At 58.2% G+C, this 14,967-nt stretch overlaps 1 protein-coding gene across 7 annotated transcripts in view; it reads right to left on the bottom strand.

Annotated features, from left to right (window-relative positions):
- macf1a (microtubule actin crosslinking factor 1a) overlaps positions 1 to 14,967 on the bottom strand; it is a 122,217-nt gene that overhangs the window by 47,419 nt on the left and 59,831 nt on the right. For 5 of the 7 annotated variants that reach the window (XM_088931549.1, XM_088931551.1, XM_088931553.1 and 2 more), the window contains exons 36-45: positions 4,952 to 12,517; positions 4,610 to 4,771; positions 4,215 to 4,430; positions 3,989 to 4,132; positions 3,256 to 3,483; positions 1,737 to 1,886; positions 1,355 to 1,588; positions 893 to 1,093; positions 368 to 709; positions 68 to 247 (exon numbers count right to left, since the gene is read on the bottom strand). In XM_088931549.1, the coding sequence (XP_088787675.1) occupies positions 68 to 247; positions 368 to 709; positions 893 to 1,093; positions 1,355 to 1,588; positions 1,737 to 1,886; positions 3,256 to 3,483; positions 3,989 to 4,132; positions 4,215 to 4,430; positions 4,610 to 4,771; positions 4,952 to 12,517 (9,423 nt within the window). The remainder of the gene's footprint in view (positions 1 to 67; positions 248 to 367; positions 710 to 892; positions 1,094 to 1,354; positions 1,589 to 1,736; positions 1,887 to 3,255; positions 3,484 to 3,988; positions 4,133 to 4,214; positions 4,431 to 4,609; positions 4,772 to 4,951; positions 12,518 to 14,967) is intronic. The other 2 variants (XM_088931556.1, XM_088931555.1) reach the window with 1 other exon arrangement.

Raw genomic sequence — 14,967 nt, 5'->3', positions numbered from 1 at the left:
CACAGCGACCCCTGGCTGTCCTGGGGTGCCTCTCAGGAACCCCCGTTCTCTGAGCCCTGCCGCCCACCTTGCTGTGCAGGCGAGCGTAGCGCTGAGAGCTGTCCTGCAGGCCATCGGCGACCAGCGTCTGCGTGGCTGCGAGCGAGGGGTCGGCCTCACCGCTGCCTCGTACCGAATCCAGAACCTTCTGCCCCGAGATCGTGACAAACCGCAGGTCGGCCTTGTGGCAGATGACCTCTTCCGCCAGCTACCGAGAGACACAGACAAGACACGGCTTGGAAGCACAGCAATGTTTGAGATGATTGTGTTCTTACAAAAACCTGGAGGCAGAACTGAAGTGGGAAACTGCTCAGTCAGCGCGTCGCACCTTGCTATGCTCCCCCTGCCTCTTCCTCAGGCCCTGCGCGTCAGTCTCTCCGTCCCTCAGGGAACACAGCTCCCCCTCACTCAGTTCCAGCCAGTCGCTCAGCTGCCGGTGCTCCTGCAGAAACTTCCCCAGCTCCTCCCTCAGCGACTCGGCCTGCTTGAGCTGGGCCCGGCAGCGGTCCGCCCGGCTCTGGTACTGCCCGCGCAGGGAGACCAGGTCACGGCGCAGCCGGTCTTTCTCAGCGGCCGGTACGCTGTCGTCAGGACGATCCAGGAGGGACTGGGCGGCCTGAGTGGCCAACAGGAAGTTCTCCTGCTGGGACTGCAGCTGCCGTAGCTCAGCCTGGAGGGAGGGGTGAGAGAGATGGAGTAAGATCCTGGAAAGGTATAAGAAGCCATGAACAACAATACGTCTCTGAGTACTGCACTGTAACACTGTATCCCCCGATGGCTTGGACACGGAGAGGCCCTGCTCGTGATCCTGAGAGAAGGAGTGGAGTGTGGCAGAAATACTGCTCAGTCTGACCTGCAGCTGTTCGCAGCGGGAGTCCAGAGAACCACCTGGCTGTGACCCTGTGTCGGTCTGCATCAGGTTCTGAGCGGCCCCCCCAGCGGCGTGTTGCTGTGAAGCGAGTCCCCCCAGGTCGCTGGGGGGCAGGGCGGAGAGCCAGGACAGCAGGGACCCCATCTTCTCTTGCGCCTCCTGCAGCTCCTCAGCCGCCCGAGCCTGCGATGCAGCAAGTCAGGACACGGGCGTTACCCACTGAGGCGCAGACTGCTTATAAACACCACCGGCACTGCCAGCTGACCGCGTCATTGACAGAGGCACAGCGTCAAACAGAAGCCAAGGAAGCAAGACAGACCGAGAGAACCAAACCGCTAATGTCAAACGGGAAAACGAAAACCCGGAGAAGAACGAGGAGGCGGGAGAAGCCAGAGTATCCGCTAGGTGGAGCGGCTGCTGCAGTCAGCACCTGCACGCCCTCACCTTCTGCGTCTGTGCCTGCAGAGCAGTGGTCACTTCGCGGTCCAGCTCTCTCTCCGCGCTCTCCGCACGCTCCTGCAGGGCGCTGTACTGCCCCCGGATGGCAGAGAGCCTCGCCTGGAGCGAGCCCCGGTCCTCGGGAGACAGAGCCCCCCCCCGCTCGCCGAGGAACTCCTCCACAAAGCGCAGGGCCTCCGTCACCCCATCTCCCCGAGACTGGAGATCCCTCTGCACATCCTGAAAGAGCACAGCGGCCGAGAGGGAGACAGGAAGACAGAGAGACAAAGAGTGTCCATGTCTGCTTTTCAAATCTCAATACAAAAAACCCACCAAACCCAAAATCATCACACCCAAGTCCCAGTCCGAATCCGGGCCTGTCCCTCACCCTGATCCCCCTCTGCTTCCTCTGCAGAGCGCTCACATCCGCGGAGTCCAGACCCGCTTGCTGGTTGGACAGCGTGGCACCAGCCTCGGCCAACCATAACGCGAGCTCCTCCAGCTTCTGGGAACATCCTGCCTGCTGCTTCTGCACAGCCTGTCGGTCCGCCCGGGAGAGAGAGGGGAGAGATCCCGTGAGCGCAGAAGGGAGGGGAGTCCAGGAGACCAAGGAAAACCCAGTGGGTTTGAAAGCTTCCTGGGCACAGGATGCCAAAACCTCAACAACAGCTGAATTCAAAGAACCCTCATGCTCACCGTTCCACATCACATGAGTTCAAGAGTCCACCAGACCCCGTTTGGAGGCAGTGAACAGCAGCGAGCGCACTCTGCGGAAATCATTTCAGACTGGGGCTGCAGGCAGCAGGCTGCACACAAACGCTTTGACACACCGAGCAGTCACGCCTCACTCTCTCTCTCTCGCTCTCTCTCTCCGTCAAACCGCTCGCTGGACCGGGCCGGGCCACAGGCCCAGCAAGACCAGAGGCACCTGTGAGAGCTGTGAGCACGACGTGTCCAGGTCAGTGACACAACCGGAGAGACAGACGGACAAGACAGGCCCAACTTTGGCAACAAGTCAGCGCGACAACACAAAAACTTCTCAAACAGCTCAACACAACGCCGAACAGCGAGGCCAAGCTTGGCTCTCTCGAACCCGAACCCCCCCCGCACAAACTACCCCATGTCAAGACCAGAGCAGCGGTTTCTTGGTCTGGCCCAACACGGGGCGAGAAAGGGCCGGAGAAGAGAGGCTCCAGCCCGTTAGCAGGCTCGGCCGGGTCTCCTCTCTCCCTGCCGCAGCAGCAGACACACAATCTGTAAGAGCAAGGCAGACAGGTTAATCCACACGCATGCTGGGGTGAGAGCACAGACTCGCGGTGTGTGCATGCAGGCCTGCAGCAGGAGCTGGAGTAGCGCTGGTGTGGGCAGCAGTAGAGGGGCTGTAGGAGCTGTAGTAGTGGAGGAGGGATGGAGCAGTAGTAGTAGGGCTGGTGTAGTGGGGCTGTAGTAGTGGAGGAGGGATGGGGCTATAGTAGCTGTAGTAGTAGGGCTGTAGTAGTGGAGGAGGGATGGAGCTGTAGTAGTAGGGCTGTAGTAGTGGGGGTGTAGTAGTAGTGGAAGAGGGATGGAGCAGTAGTACTCCAGTAGTAGTAGGGCTCTCTATGACTCAGCTGGCCTCCTTCACTCATCTTCCCCACCTGCCTCCTGCTCGCCAGGACAGCTGAGTACTTGATGATCTGAGAAGCGGGACTGCTGACGAACCAGTGCAGGAAAACAGCACCTGACAGTGTTTGCTGCACCAGAGGAAGTGAATGACACACTCTGGCAGAGCCCCTGTGGAGCAGGCTCCACACACATACACCTCAACACCGTCGTCTCTCAGAGCTGCACTTCTCCAGTGAGAACAAGCGCCCGGCTGCGAGGCAGGCTGCTGTGGCTGCCCGTCCTCCCACAGGAGCCCTCCACACCTCTCTCTCGCGGGCGCCGTCTCTCTCCCTCGCCCTCACGCTGGCCAGGAGGGCCTCTGCGCGGCCCGACGCCTCCTGGAAGGACCTCTGAAGCTGCGTGAGGCGTCTGAGGAGCTGCCTGCTCTGCAGGGGCTCCACGTCCTGAGCTCGCTCGGACACGAAGAGCTGGACATCGAAGGCAACGGAGTCCAGCTCCCGGGAGCGCTCGGAAAGAGCCGACCTGAACTCCTGGGAGACACATGGACAGGGAGCGAGGAGAGGGAAATGAAAAAGAGGACGAGGGAGAGTGTGAGAGAGGTTAACAACATCGTCTGCATCGTCACAGTCGGGTACTCATGGTAGTGTGAACACAAGAGCGCGCTGTGTGTGTGTGTGTGTGTGTGTCAGTGTGAACACAAGAGCGCGCTGTGTGTGTGTGTGTGTCAGTGTGAACACAAGAGCGCGCTGTGTGTGTGTGTGTGTGTGTGTGTGTGTGTGTCAGTGTGAACACAAGAGCGCGCTGTGTGTGTCAGTGTGAACACAAGAGCGCGCTGTGTGTGTGTCAGTGTGAACATAAGACTGTGCCGGGTGTCAGTGTGAACACGAGAGCGCGCTGTGTGTGTGTGTGTGTGTGTGTGTGTGCGCATCGGTGTGAACACAAGACTGCGCTGCGCGTGCGTCAGTGTGAACACAAGAGCGCACTGTGTGTGTGTGCGTGTGTGTGTCAGTGTTACAGAGGACTGCGCGCTCTTACCTTGCACAGCTGCAGCTGGTGTGTGAGCTCTGAAGTGTTCTCTTCCCCGCTCTCTCTCTCCGTCTCTCCCTCCCTCTCCCTCAGCCAGGACAGCAGGGCCTGGACCCGAGCCTCCAGTGCCTTCAGATCGCTCTGGACTGCGTCCTGAGGGACAGCAAGGCAGAGCTAAGCAAACAGCAACAGAGAGACTGTGAGACTGAGTCTTTCCACCCGCGCCGTCTCTCACCCTGTGCGCGTCCAGCTGTGCGCGCAGTCCCTGCAGCAGGGCCTGGGAGGCTGCTCGGGCAGCGTGGTACCCCCGCGACAGGCTTCGCCCATCCTTCTCCAGGGCCAGCAGCAGCTGGGGGGGGACGTCCTGGGGCTGCGACTTCAAAACCTGCCCCACGCCATCAACTTCATGGGTCACGGGTCGCTCTAGGTCAGATAGCTCCTGATCCAAAGCCTGAGAGTGGGGTGGGCAAAGAGATTAAGACCATTACCATAAAGTCACTCAGCATTTAATCTCATATACATTGAAATCCATGTTTTTATAAATCATGTTGTTTCATTCTTGTTGATACTGAAGTTAGTTTTACTAAACTGTAATATTACTTTTTAAAAATATCATCAGTAAGAGGTTACCTCAGCCTGCCTAATGCTGTCTTCCAGGGCACTGATGCTGCGTCCCATTGGCTGCTGGTGCTGCTGCTGCTGTCTGAGGCGGACCTCAATGTGACGGACCAATGAGAGCAGAGCCACAAGCTGCTCGTCACGTTCCAGACACCTCTGACGAGCCAATGAGGGCTGAGGAGGAGGGAGGGGTGGGATTAACGATCAGATTTGCAACAAATTCAAATTCAGTCTCTTTCATTTGGCTGCTCTGTAATTCTACTTCCTGCAACTACACTCTGAGATTATATACGCTGCAGCATGGGTACTGTGCCGAATCACTAAATTCACAGCGTTTTGAGTAAATCCTTTTACCTTGGCGCGGGCAGTGCTGCTCTCTCCCTCCTCCCTCCACGGCTCCTTCCTCTCTCTCTCCTTTCTTCTCTCTGCAGGCTCAAGCGAGGGCTCCGATTCCGGGGTCCGCTGGGCCATGGCACCCCCCCCGAGCTCCGCCGGGCCCTGGGCGACGCCAGGAGAGACGGGTTTCCCTGCGTGGCGTTCCGGCGCCCGCGCCTCCAGTCTCAGCTCCTTCTTGATCTTCTCCAGCAGGAGCTCTCTGCTCTGGACGCCGAGCGGGGCGGCAGGAACTGCTACACCTGTCCAAGTCGGGGCACCCGGCTCTGTGCGGGGGGCGTCCTCCGCTGTCTCCACGCATGAGGCTGGGGACCCCTCAGGATGGGGTTCGGATTTCGAGGTTCCACCCTGGATAGCACCCAGATGGGATCCGATCTCCGTAAGCTCGGAAGCTCCTTGAGCCTCTACGTTCGTGGCTGTCGTAGTTTCTCTTGTGACAACCAGGGTCTCTAGGACATGCTGCTCTCCCGTCTCTTCCAACGCGGCTGCACTTGCCCCTTCCTCTGCTCTCCAGGGCAGATCCAGGGAAGTAAAGCTTATTCCTGGTTTCCCGAGCTGGCTATCCGGAGAGCCATCCTTGGTTGCCTGATCTCTAAGGTCTCTAACCTCTACCTCTGCATGTGTTACGTCTTTCTCCCTTATCCATGACACCCTTAAAACATCTGTATCCATTTTCCCAGCCGCTGGCCAGATTCGTGTCTGTTTCTTCACTGATTCTTCTTCCTCTGGGACTCCGCCCACGGCCTCCTGCCCCAGCTTCCCCTTCTCAACCTGCGGGGTTCCCCCATCCTTGTCTTCCCTCTCTCTCGGCTCTGTCCACAGATGGAAATCCTTATCCAGATGTGGCTCGGCTATGGAAACATCTGTCTTGTCATCTCTCTCTGCATTTCCCTCCTCTTCCCCTCTGTGCCAAACCCCAGTTTGGTCCTTCAGTGTCTCCCGAGTCTGTCCCAGGGATGCTGTGTGCTGCTCAGAGACAGGAAAAGCCCTCACTCTGGCTGCTGAAGAGGCAACATCAACCTCCTCAGTCTCCATATCGGGTACCTGAAGGACCCCCGTGTCCACTTCCTCCTCGAACCCTCGTTCCCTCACCCCGCCTCGTCCTCTGCGCAGGGCCTCCAGCTCCTGGGCCGCCTGGTGCTCACTCACCCCGCGCTGAAACACTTTCCTCAGGATGCTCTCCTTGGCCTTCAGGAGCAGGGCTTCGCGTGCCAAAGAAGACGGAGACCAGAGAGGACTCGCTCTGGGAGCAGCCTCTGCATCTTTCTTCTCCTCCACCTCTCTTCGAAGAGTGGATGGGAGAGGAGTCTGCAAGGAGAAATCACCCTTCCTCTTCTGTTCTCCAGGTATAGGGAAAGACACTAAGGTAGGTTTGGGAAGATCCTTGATCACTTCCTCTTGTTCCTTTCCTCCGTGAAGGAGCGGCAGGATTCGGGAGGATTCAGGAATGGATTCCATCTCCTTCTCTCCTTCCTCTCCTGTTTGAAGGGGCATCGGGATGAGGGAGGATTCGGGAATGAATTCCACTTCCTTCTCCTCCCTTTGTTGCTCCTGCTCCCCCTCTTTCAATGTCGATCGATTCCAGCGGCTGCCTCTTTCGTCCTCCAGTGTCTCACTTTCTGTTGCCTCAGGTTGACTCTCTGAAGGGAAACGGGGCCTCCGCTCTTCTTCACAAGACCCGCGGCTACCCTCTTCCCTCCTCTGGCCCTCCTCCTGGACTTCCACAATCTCATCTGCCACTTCCCCGTCCCGCTGTGCAACTTCTCTGTGTTCCAGGTCCTCCTCTCCAGCGACACCCCGATCTGTCACTGGCAACTCTACCCCCACTTCCTCCCTGGTGGCCCTGCATTCCCATGGAAGCGGTGCGTCTCCCACATGTGCTTCCTGGGGTCTATCCTCTGCCCTGGTGTCAAGCACCTCCCACCCAGTGCTCCCTGTCAGCAGCTCATTATCTGCCTGCGCTCCCCTATCCTTACCCTCGTCTTCAGCTTTACCTTTGACTTCTTTCTGTGCTTCTTCCTTCTTCCTTTCCTGTGCCAGTGGTGCATCTTCTAGCTGCTCTGTGGCTATTTCCAAGCGCACTACCTCTGGAATCCCCTGATCTTCGCCTGAGAGGCTGATAACATCCCCGTCTTGGACTAGCTCCACCTGTCTGCCTCCCACCTGTGCTTTTCCCGAGAGCAATGCTGCGTACTTCTGTGCCTCTTCTGTGTTTGCATTGGCTCTGTGCCCCAGCCTCTCACTTGGCAAGCTCCCGGTCCTCTGGCGCTCTGCCTCAGCACCTGTGCTGTCATATTCCAGTACCTCCGTGAGCAGGCAGGCGTCAGCTCCAGCGTCTTTGTTTGGTTCGTGGCTGTTTAGCTCCTGGGCTCTGCATTCCTCTCTCTCACTCTGCTGCTCTCTACCTACCCTGTAGTGTAGCTGCTCAGAGACCTTAGAGTGGCCCAGAGAGCTGGACAGACCATCTACCACTTTCTGTTTTTCCTCTGCAAGGGGTGTACCTGTGTCTTCCGTGGTGCGACTGTAACCGTGATCCACCAAACCAAATGCAGAATGTGGACGAGCTGCTGATCTGTCTTGAGTTAGGATGCCGTCCTTGCTGTCAACTGCAGCATCCATTGGGATCTGTCCCAGTTGATCATGTGCTATGGGAACCCCAACCTCGGAATCTGCAAGTCTACCCATCACGACTCCTGCCTTCTCTTCCCTCCCAGAGCCTCTCCCTTGATCTGCTGATCTCTGCAAGACAGCAGAAATGACCAGCTTGACAGGTCCCCCTCTCATGTCTTGCCCTGGCTCTGCATTGGAACATTCCCGATCTAAAGGAGCAGAGGCACCAGCCTCTCTTTCCTCCTCTCTCAACAACATTCCCTCTGTTTTCCATGTAGGATGGGAGTCACCCTCACATGTAGCTGGACATTCTTGCGATTCTTCCTTTGAGCTCGAGCGCAGGTCTCTGTCTGGGGTGTTCGCCTTTGGCTCTGCGACCATCACAACTGGCTCTGCAGTGAGGAGGGCTTCTTCCATCAGCACTAATCCCAGCTTTTCCTCTCTTTCCAACTTTTCCACCTGTTCAAGTGCAGATCTGCGCAGAGATGTCTCTTCAGGACTCTTGGCTGCCACCAAGAGGTGTCCTTGGCTTTCGGGTACTTTGCGGGCCAAGGGCTCAGGGATCAGAGCAGAGTCCAGTCCAGGCTCTGCAGGCTCGGCTCTCTTCTCCTTTGCGCTGAAATCACATGCTGCTGAAAACGGGAGGGATGAGGAGATTATCCCATTTGTAGACCCTGCAGGTATGAGCGTCTCTTTCTCAGAATCTGCGCCAGAGTCCTCATCTTCCTCTTCTTCCAGACTGCCCACTTTGTCCTGAATAACTGCCACCATTTCTTTTGAGACCAGTCCCCTGTGTTCAGCTGCTGTCAGGCTGAGGACTCTCTCTCCGGTGGCAGGGTCCAGCAGCCCTCCAGCCAGCATCTGGTTGGTGGCAATGACTTCTGCCACGTCCTCACCCACCAGTCCCTTCCGGACAGCTTCCGCCAGAGAAAGCCTGCCTCCGGTTTCGATGTCAATAATCCCCCCAGAGTCCGCCTGGCTCTGCAGAAGCCTCAGGGCCGGAATGAGGTCAACCTTCCCAGCCTGCAACGCCTGGAGGAGTGTTAGCGTTGCACCCGTGAGCTCATCCTGAAAGCCCCTGAACCGACGAACTTCCAAAAATCTCTGGCCAGTCTCGATTTCGATCTTACACCTGTTGATAAGCTCCGAATATGGGACAAGTGAGGCAATCTGGGGATCCAGGACTGAATGCTTCATGGCGGGGTCCAGAAAATCCCGAGAAGCGGCCCCCATGAGTGTGGGCCCCCTGCCGGAGACAGGGGTGCCTCCGTGGGCTGGGCCAGAGTCTCGCCCTGCCCCTTCCCCACGTGGCTGCAAAGAAAGTCTCTCCACCTCCGCCAGCTCCTGCGCCAAACCTGCGTCGATCAGATCGTGCGCCAAAGCGTCCGACACCGAGAGCCGGATCCCGGAGCCGTGATGCACGATTCCACCATCCGCCACCTGCTTGGACAGCACCTGTCGGGCTAGTTCCCGGTCCAGAAGCCCTTTCCTCAGGGCCTGGCTGAGGGGCACAGGGCTTTTGGTCCTGGGATCCACAATCCCATCCATCTCCAGCTGCAGGGCTACCTTCCACTTATTTGCTTCTTCATCCAGGCCAGCAGGGGGGGTCTTGCCCTTGCAGGATTTTTCCAGCCTGTTCAGGTCATCCCTTAAGCGGTCGTCGATCAGACCCAGGTTGGCTGCCAGCGTCACGGACACCTTCTTCCCACGGCGAAGGTCCACCACACCCCCCGAGGCCACCTGCGCTTCCAGGAGACACGCTGCCGTTTCCCGGTCCAGCAGCCCAGACTGCGCTGCTTCCTGGACGGAGCACACCTTTCCCTCATCTGCATCCACAACCCCCGAGATCGTCTTCTCAGATTTGAGCACGTTCCACATCAGCTCCTCATCCAGGAGCCCCTCCTGCATGACCTCCGCCACACTCAGCGACTCGCAGGTGCTGGAGTCGAAGAACCCGCCGAAGAGCCCCGCCTTGGCCATCAGCTTCACGGCCGAGTGGCCTGGCAACACCCCAGACGCAAGAGCCTCATCCAGGAGCAGACGCCTCTTCTGGCCCCCCTCCTCCATCACGATCCCTCCCTCGCGGAGCTGATGGGCCAGGGATTCCAGCTTCTCCTCCTCATCAGAAAGCCTCCGGGACTTTCCCAAAGGCACAGAATTCTCCTTCTGCTCCGTGCTCGAGTCCCATAAATGGGGATCTTCTTTGACAGAGACGGTTTCAACCGCAACCTGGCTAGTGTCATCTCCCTGTCCGGTTTCCATCCACCATGCTACCTGCGCTCCCTGTTCCTCTGTTGCATGCTCTCTCCCCAGCTGGCTAGACTTGTCTCCCCAGATGGCTGGCCTGCTTTCCACTGTGGTCTCTCTTTCCTGGGCTCCATCTTCCTCTCTCTCTTTTTCCGTGACTGAGCTTTGCCGTTCTGCCTCTGGTTGAGCTTGTGCATGAAGACCTGCGGGCTCTGCAGGTAGGGAGCACCGAGTTCCCCCCATTTGCAGAGAGAGGTCTGGTTTTGCGCCACCAGCTCCAATGCTCCCATCAATGTCTCCTTCCTCTTGGATAACCAAGACTGTGCCATCTGCAAACTGCCTGGTCTCCGTTTTCATTCCTGCATCAGCCTGGTCCAGTTCTGAACCATGAGACAGGAGGAATTCCTTGTCTTTGTGACGTGACACGCCTGTGTCCAGTTGCTGTTGTTCGATTGCTGCCTGCTTCTCAGACAGAGTGGTGTTGTCTAGCTCTGAGGAGATCTGCTGTGAACCCAACTGGGCCTCATTGAGCCAGATGGACGGCTCTGATTCTGCTTGTCTTTCCTCAGCACCATGGCTGTCCAGCACTGCAGCTGTGCGTCTTTCCTCTACCATTAACATCTGCCTCTGCCCAACCCCACCTTCTGTGGGCAGGGGAACACTGACCACCTTCCCTGCAGCCAGGTCCGGGTCGAGCGGTACCTCTGATGTCCAGTCCATCACAGAGGGGCCATCCCTAGATTCTGTCTTCCAGGACTCTGTCCCAGCATGAGTTTCAGGATCTGCAATCTTCAGAGTACCTGTGGGAATGGGACCAAGGATCTCCTCCTTCTCTGTCTGTGTTTCCTCCGCCTCTGCAGGTGCAGAAAATTCCACTTCTGCCAGCCTCCTCCCCTCCTCATTCCTGCTCTCATCTGGCACCCACACCTCGGATCTCCCAGCGCCGCGTCCAGGGGCTGCAGACAGAAGCTCACGCTCAGTCTCTTCTTTAAGCACCTCTACTTTCTGGTCTCTCTCCAGCTCCTTTTCCGGTTTTTCCCTTTTCTTTCTCCCAGGCCTTTGTTCTTCCAGGGAAACAGAGACACCGTCTCCCTCGCTTCCCTCTTCTGCAGCTACAAACCTCTCAAACCCCAGTGTCCCGAGCGCCACATCGTTGCAGCTGGGTTGCGAGGTCGGGCCGCTCTCCGTCTCGGCTTCGGCTGCTTTGAGTTCCGGGCCTCTCCTAATCTGGGCCGCGCTGCTGCTGGCCAGCTGGGCAAGCTCGGGTTCGAGAAGCAGCATCCTCTGCCCATCGCCAGCACCTACATAGCTGTGCGTCATCAGGTGGAACAGCAGCCTCTGCTGGGCCTCCTGCTGAGGGTCTGTGTCCTCCGCTGGGCCGGGGCTGTAGCGCGGCGCGGGAGGGGTCACTGGGGGGGAGCCCCCACTGTCTGGGGAGGGTGGAGGAGAGGAGGAGGCCGAGTCCCAGCTGAGCCGGTTCACCGTCAGTGACCCCGACTGGCTCATACTGGGCAGCACATCTGGGATTGGGATTCCCCTCAGAACCTCCAGAGCGCTCGAGTCCAGAATCTCCCCGGCCTGATCCAGGGGGACCACCTGACTGGTCTCGGGAAGGTAAAGGGCGCCTATTCTCTGACGCTGGCGCAGGATCTTGCAGGCCAGCTCTGTAGAGATCACCCCCTGCTGGAGGGCCTCAGACAGGGGCAGCACCTCTCCTGACTCCGGCCACAGCATGCCCATGAATGACCACAGGGACTCCAGCACCAGCAGGGCCGCCCTGGGAGCCAGCAGGTCGCGGCGGACGGCCTCGTCCACACCCAGCCTCTCTCCGGTCGCCGGGTCCACGATCCCCCCAGCCTGCAGCTGACGCGTCAGCAGGGCGCACGCCATGTCCTGGTCGATCAGCCCGTGCCTCACGGCCTCGTCCGCGGTGAGCCGGTGGCCCGAGCGGGGGTCGGCGATCCCGCCGGCGAACAGCTGCGCCTCCAGCAGCCGCACGGTGACCTGCCGGTCGACGAGTCCCTCCTGCACGGCGCGGAAGATGCCCACCTTCCTGCCGGACTTCATGCAGACCACCCCACCGGCCAGCTGCCTGACGGGGAGCAGCCGGAGCCCCGTGTCCCCGTGCGACACGCACCTCTCCTGCAGCTCGCACAGGCTCAGCTTTTCCGCCGTGTTGGGGTCAATCAGCTCCTTGAGCCGCGCCCGCGCCTGCAGTTTCGAGTGCAGCCGGGGCGTCAGCAGGCCCCGCTCCCAGGCCGCAGCCAGGCTCAGCTTCCCGGCCCGGCCGGGCTCCCTCAGGCCCCCCGTGTTCATCTGCAGCTCCAGGATCCGGAGCCCCGCCGCCTCGCGGATGGCCCCTGACTCCACGGCGGCGGCGACCGGCAGCAGCCGCCCGTGTCCAGCAGGCGACCGGTCCACCACGCGCAGGGCGGCCTCCAGCTCGCCCAGCGCCCGGGCGGTGCTGCCGTCCACCACACCCCGCTCCAGGGCCGCTGCCAGCGAGAGGCTCTCGCCGCTGTGGGGAAGGACGAGGCCGCCCAGAGCGAGCTGCGCCTGCAGCAGCGCCCGGCCGGTGTCCTGGTCGACCAGGCCCTTCTGCATGGCCTGGAACACGGGGAAGATCTCCACAGTGCCCAGGTCAATCACGCCTGCGACTGCGGTGTGGCTCTGGAAAGCAGAAGCAGACAAAGAAGGCGAATCAACAGGGCTCTTTTGCGTCTCACGTACTGCATGTCCCATCGGCTTGCCATACTGAAATGAACTACGACAGAAAGCCAAGCACAGAAAGGCACACAAGCACATTGTCTTCTGGTATAGCATGGCCTTGTGTGCATCGCAGGGCCTGATGCAGATGCTCAAGCGTGAACTCACTGCATGGTACGGGAAGTGGTGAATCCCACTGCTAGGGAGTGCTCATTTAAATATGGCCAGTATGGATCTGCAAGACCCGATTATGAACAGCGTGTTCAAGGAACAGACGAGGCTCCAAATGCACAGCAGTCTAATCCACTCCAGTGTTGATACCGCTGTGGAAAAAGCTTCTGGTCCACAGGGCCAGTGTCTCCCTGACTGCTACTTCAGTTTGAGACAAAACTCTGAAGTTAAGTATCTGTGCAATTGAGCGTCTGTACAGTCTGAACATGTTCAGTGGAGCCTGATCTGTCTCCCCGTTAAAAAGTGAGGAAAAAGTGCGTCTGCACCCCCAAGATCAAGCAGCACCCCAAGGAGCACCCGATCAGAAGTAAACCCAGAAACTCTGAACCCCAGGAAGGGAATCCTCAGCCAGGAGCTCTAAATTAACTCTATTCAGATCCAGGATAGCCACGCCCCTCTCTCCAGGGGCAGAAGAGCTAGTGGGTCTAGCTTAAATTCCACTTGACTTAAGTTAATTTAATCAGTCATCCACTTAGCTTCCATTACACAAAGGGTTGCGGTGGTGTGGAACAGGCTGCAGAGGCTGATTCCCCGGGAGCTGTCAAGAACCATCTGGATAAGACTCTCGGATCAATAAGCTATGAGCAGCCATGGGGGTTAGGTGGTTTGTAACTGTGCCTGCTGTGAGCAGAATTCACTTCCCTCTGAAATCCTGCCAGGAATCAGCAGTGAAACCTGACTTCAGCCTCCACAATAAAACAAGACCAGAGGACACTAGAGGACACAAGAACCTCAGAACCTCAGAGCACCTAGGACTGATATCAGAATTCCCAGGATCCCAGCTGGAGCACACTGCCCAACCCTCCTGGCAGGGTAATGAGGAAGCAACAAAGGAAGTCCGTGGGGATATCTGAAGACCAAATGCTCAAATCCTCAGCTCATCAGACAGCAGAGTCCCCTGCCACCATACTGGAAATGTCTTGCTCAGGAGAAAGAGCGCCACCTACTGCTCCAACACCATTTACAACAGCAGCCCGGCTCTGAGAGCTGGCAAGATCAGGCTACAAGGCGGCAACGCTGCTGTCATTACGTGCAGGAAGTGCTACAGAAACCGAGGGGCTGATCGATCACAGGACTGCCCCCGCTGCGATCGTGATCAGCCCGGATGAGAGACCAGTGCTGCAGACCTGGAGCACAAGAGAGATCTTGGAGATGCAGACAGAGAGGCTGTGATCGGAATACGAATGGGCCCATGTCCTGGAACTCTGGAAAGCGCTGAGCATGCAGCCCTAGTAGTCAGGTATAGAAGCTGTGACGAGAGGGGTTCAGGGAAAGAAGGTGGTGGGAGATGGAGAGAGAGCAGTACTTACCGCTGCAGGCTGTCCTGAGACGCGCACACACTGACAGGCCACAGGCACCGCGGACAGCGGCGCCAGAGCGTGAGAAGCTTGGGGTTAGCATCCAGCATGCCACACAGACTGACTGACTGACGCCCTGACTGCCCGACACACAGACTGGCACCCTGACTGGCTGACACCCTGACGCCCTGACAGACCTACTGACCCACCAACCCCCTGACTGATATAATTACTGACTGACCCACCGTCCCCCTAACTGACATAATCACTGACTGACCCCCTGACACCCTGACTGACCCACCAACCCCCTGACTGATATAATTACTGACTGACCCACCGACCCCCTGACTGACATAATCACTGACTGACCCCCTGACACCCTGACTGACCCACCGACCCCCTGACTGATATAACCACTGACTGACCCACCGACACCCTGAATGACCTACTGACTCCCCGAATGACATACTGACACCCTGACTGATATAATTACTGATTGACCCCCTGGCCCCCTGACTGATATAATTACTGACTGACTAACTGACACCTTGCGTCTGACAGACTAGCGACTCTTATACTGAGCTTCTGCTACATCCATCTGTCTGTCTCTACTCCTGTGTCTGACTCTGGGACCCAGGCTCCGAGACCAGTGCCTGCGCTCCTCAGCTGGCTGCTGTTAGTGGTTTTGAAGCAAAGTGCTGGTTAATAAACACACATTGTCATTACGATTATTAACACTGAACACGTCACTGACTCTCGTCCACAGGAAGTGAACCGGGACACGTCATGCTCACAGCAAGTCAGGTGAGAGTGTGGACAGGCTGAGGGCTGGTTCCTGACAGTGTGACACAGCAGCCTGTTTCTCTTTCTCCTGCTCATCCACTG

The sequence above is a fragment of the Atractosteus spatula genome, chromosome 14 (genome assembly GCF_055471065.1).
Source record: "Atractosteus spatula isolate fAtrSpa1 chromosome 14, fAtrSpa1.hap1, whole genome shotgun sequence".
In the NCBI taxonomy this organism is placed as follows: Eukaryota; Metazoa; Chordata; class Actinopteri; order Semionotiformes; family Lepisosteidae; genus Atractosteus; species Atractosteus spatula.
The sequence above is the reverse complement of the archived record's forward strand: the minus strand, read 5'-3'. Positions and strand labels throughout refer to the sequence as shown.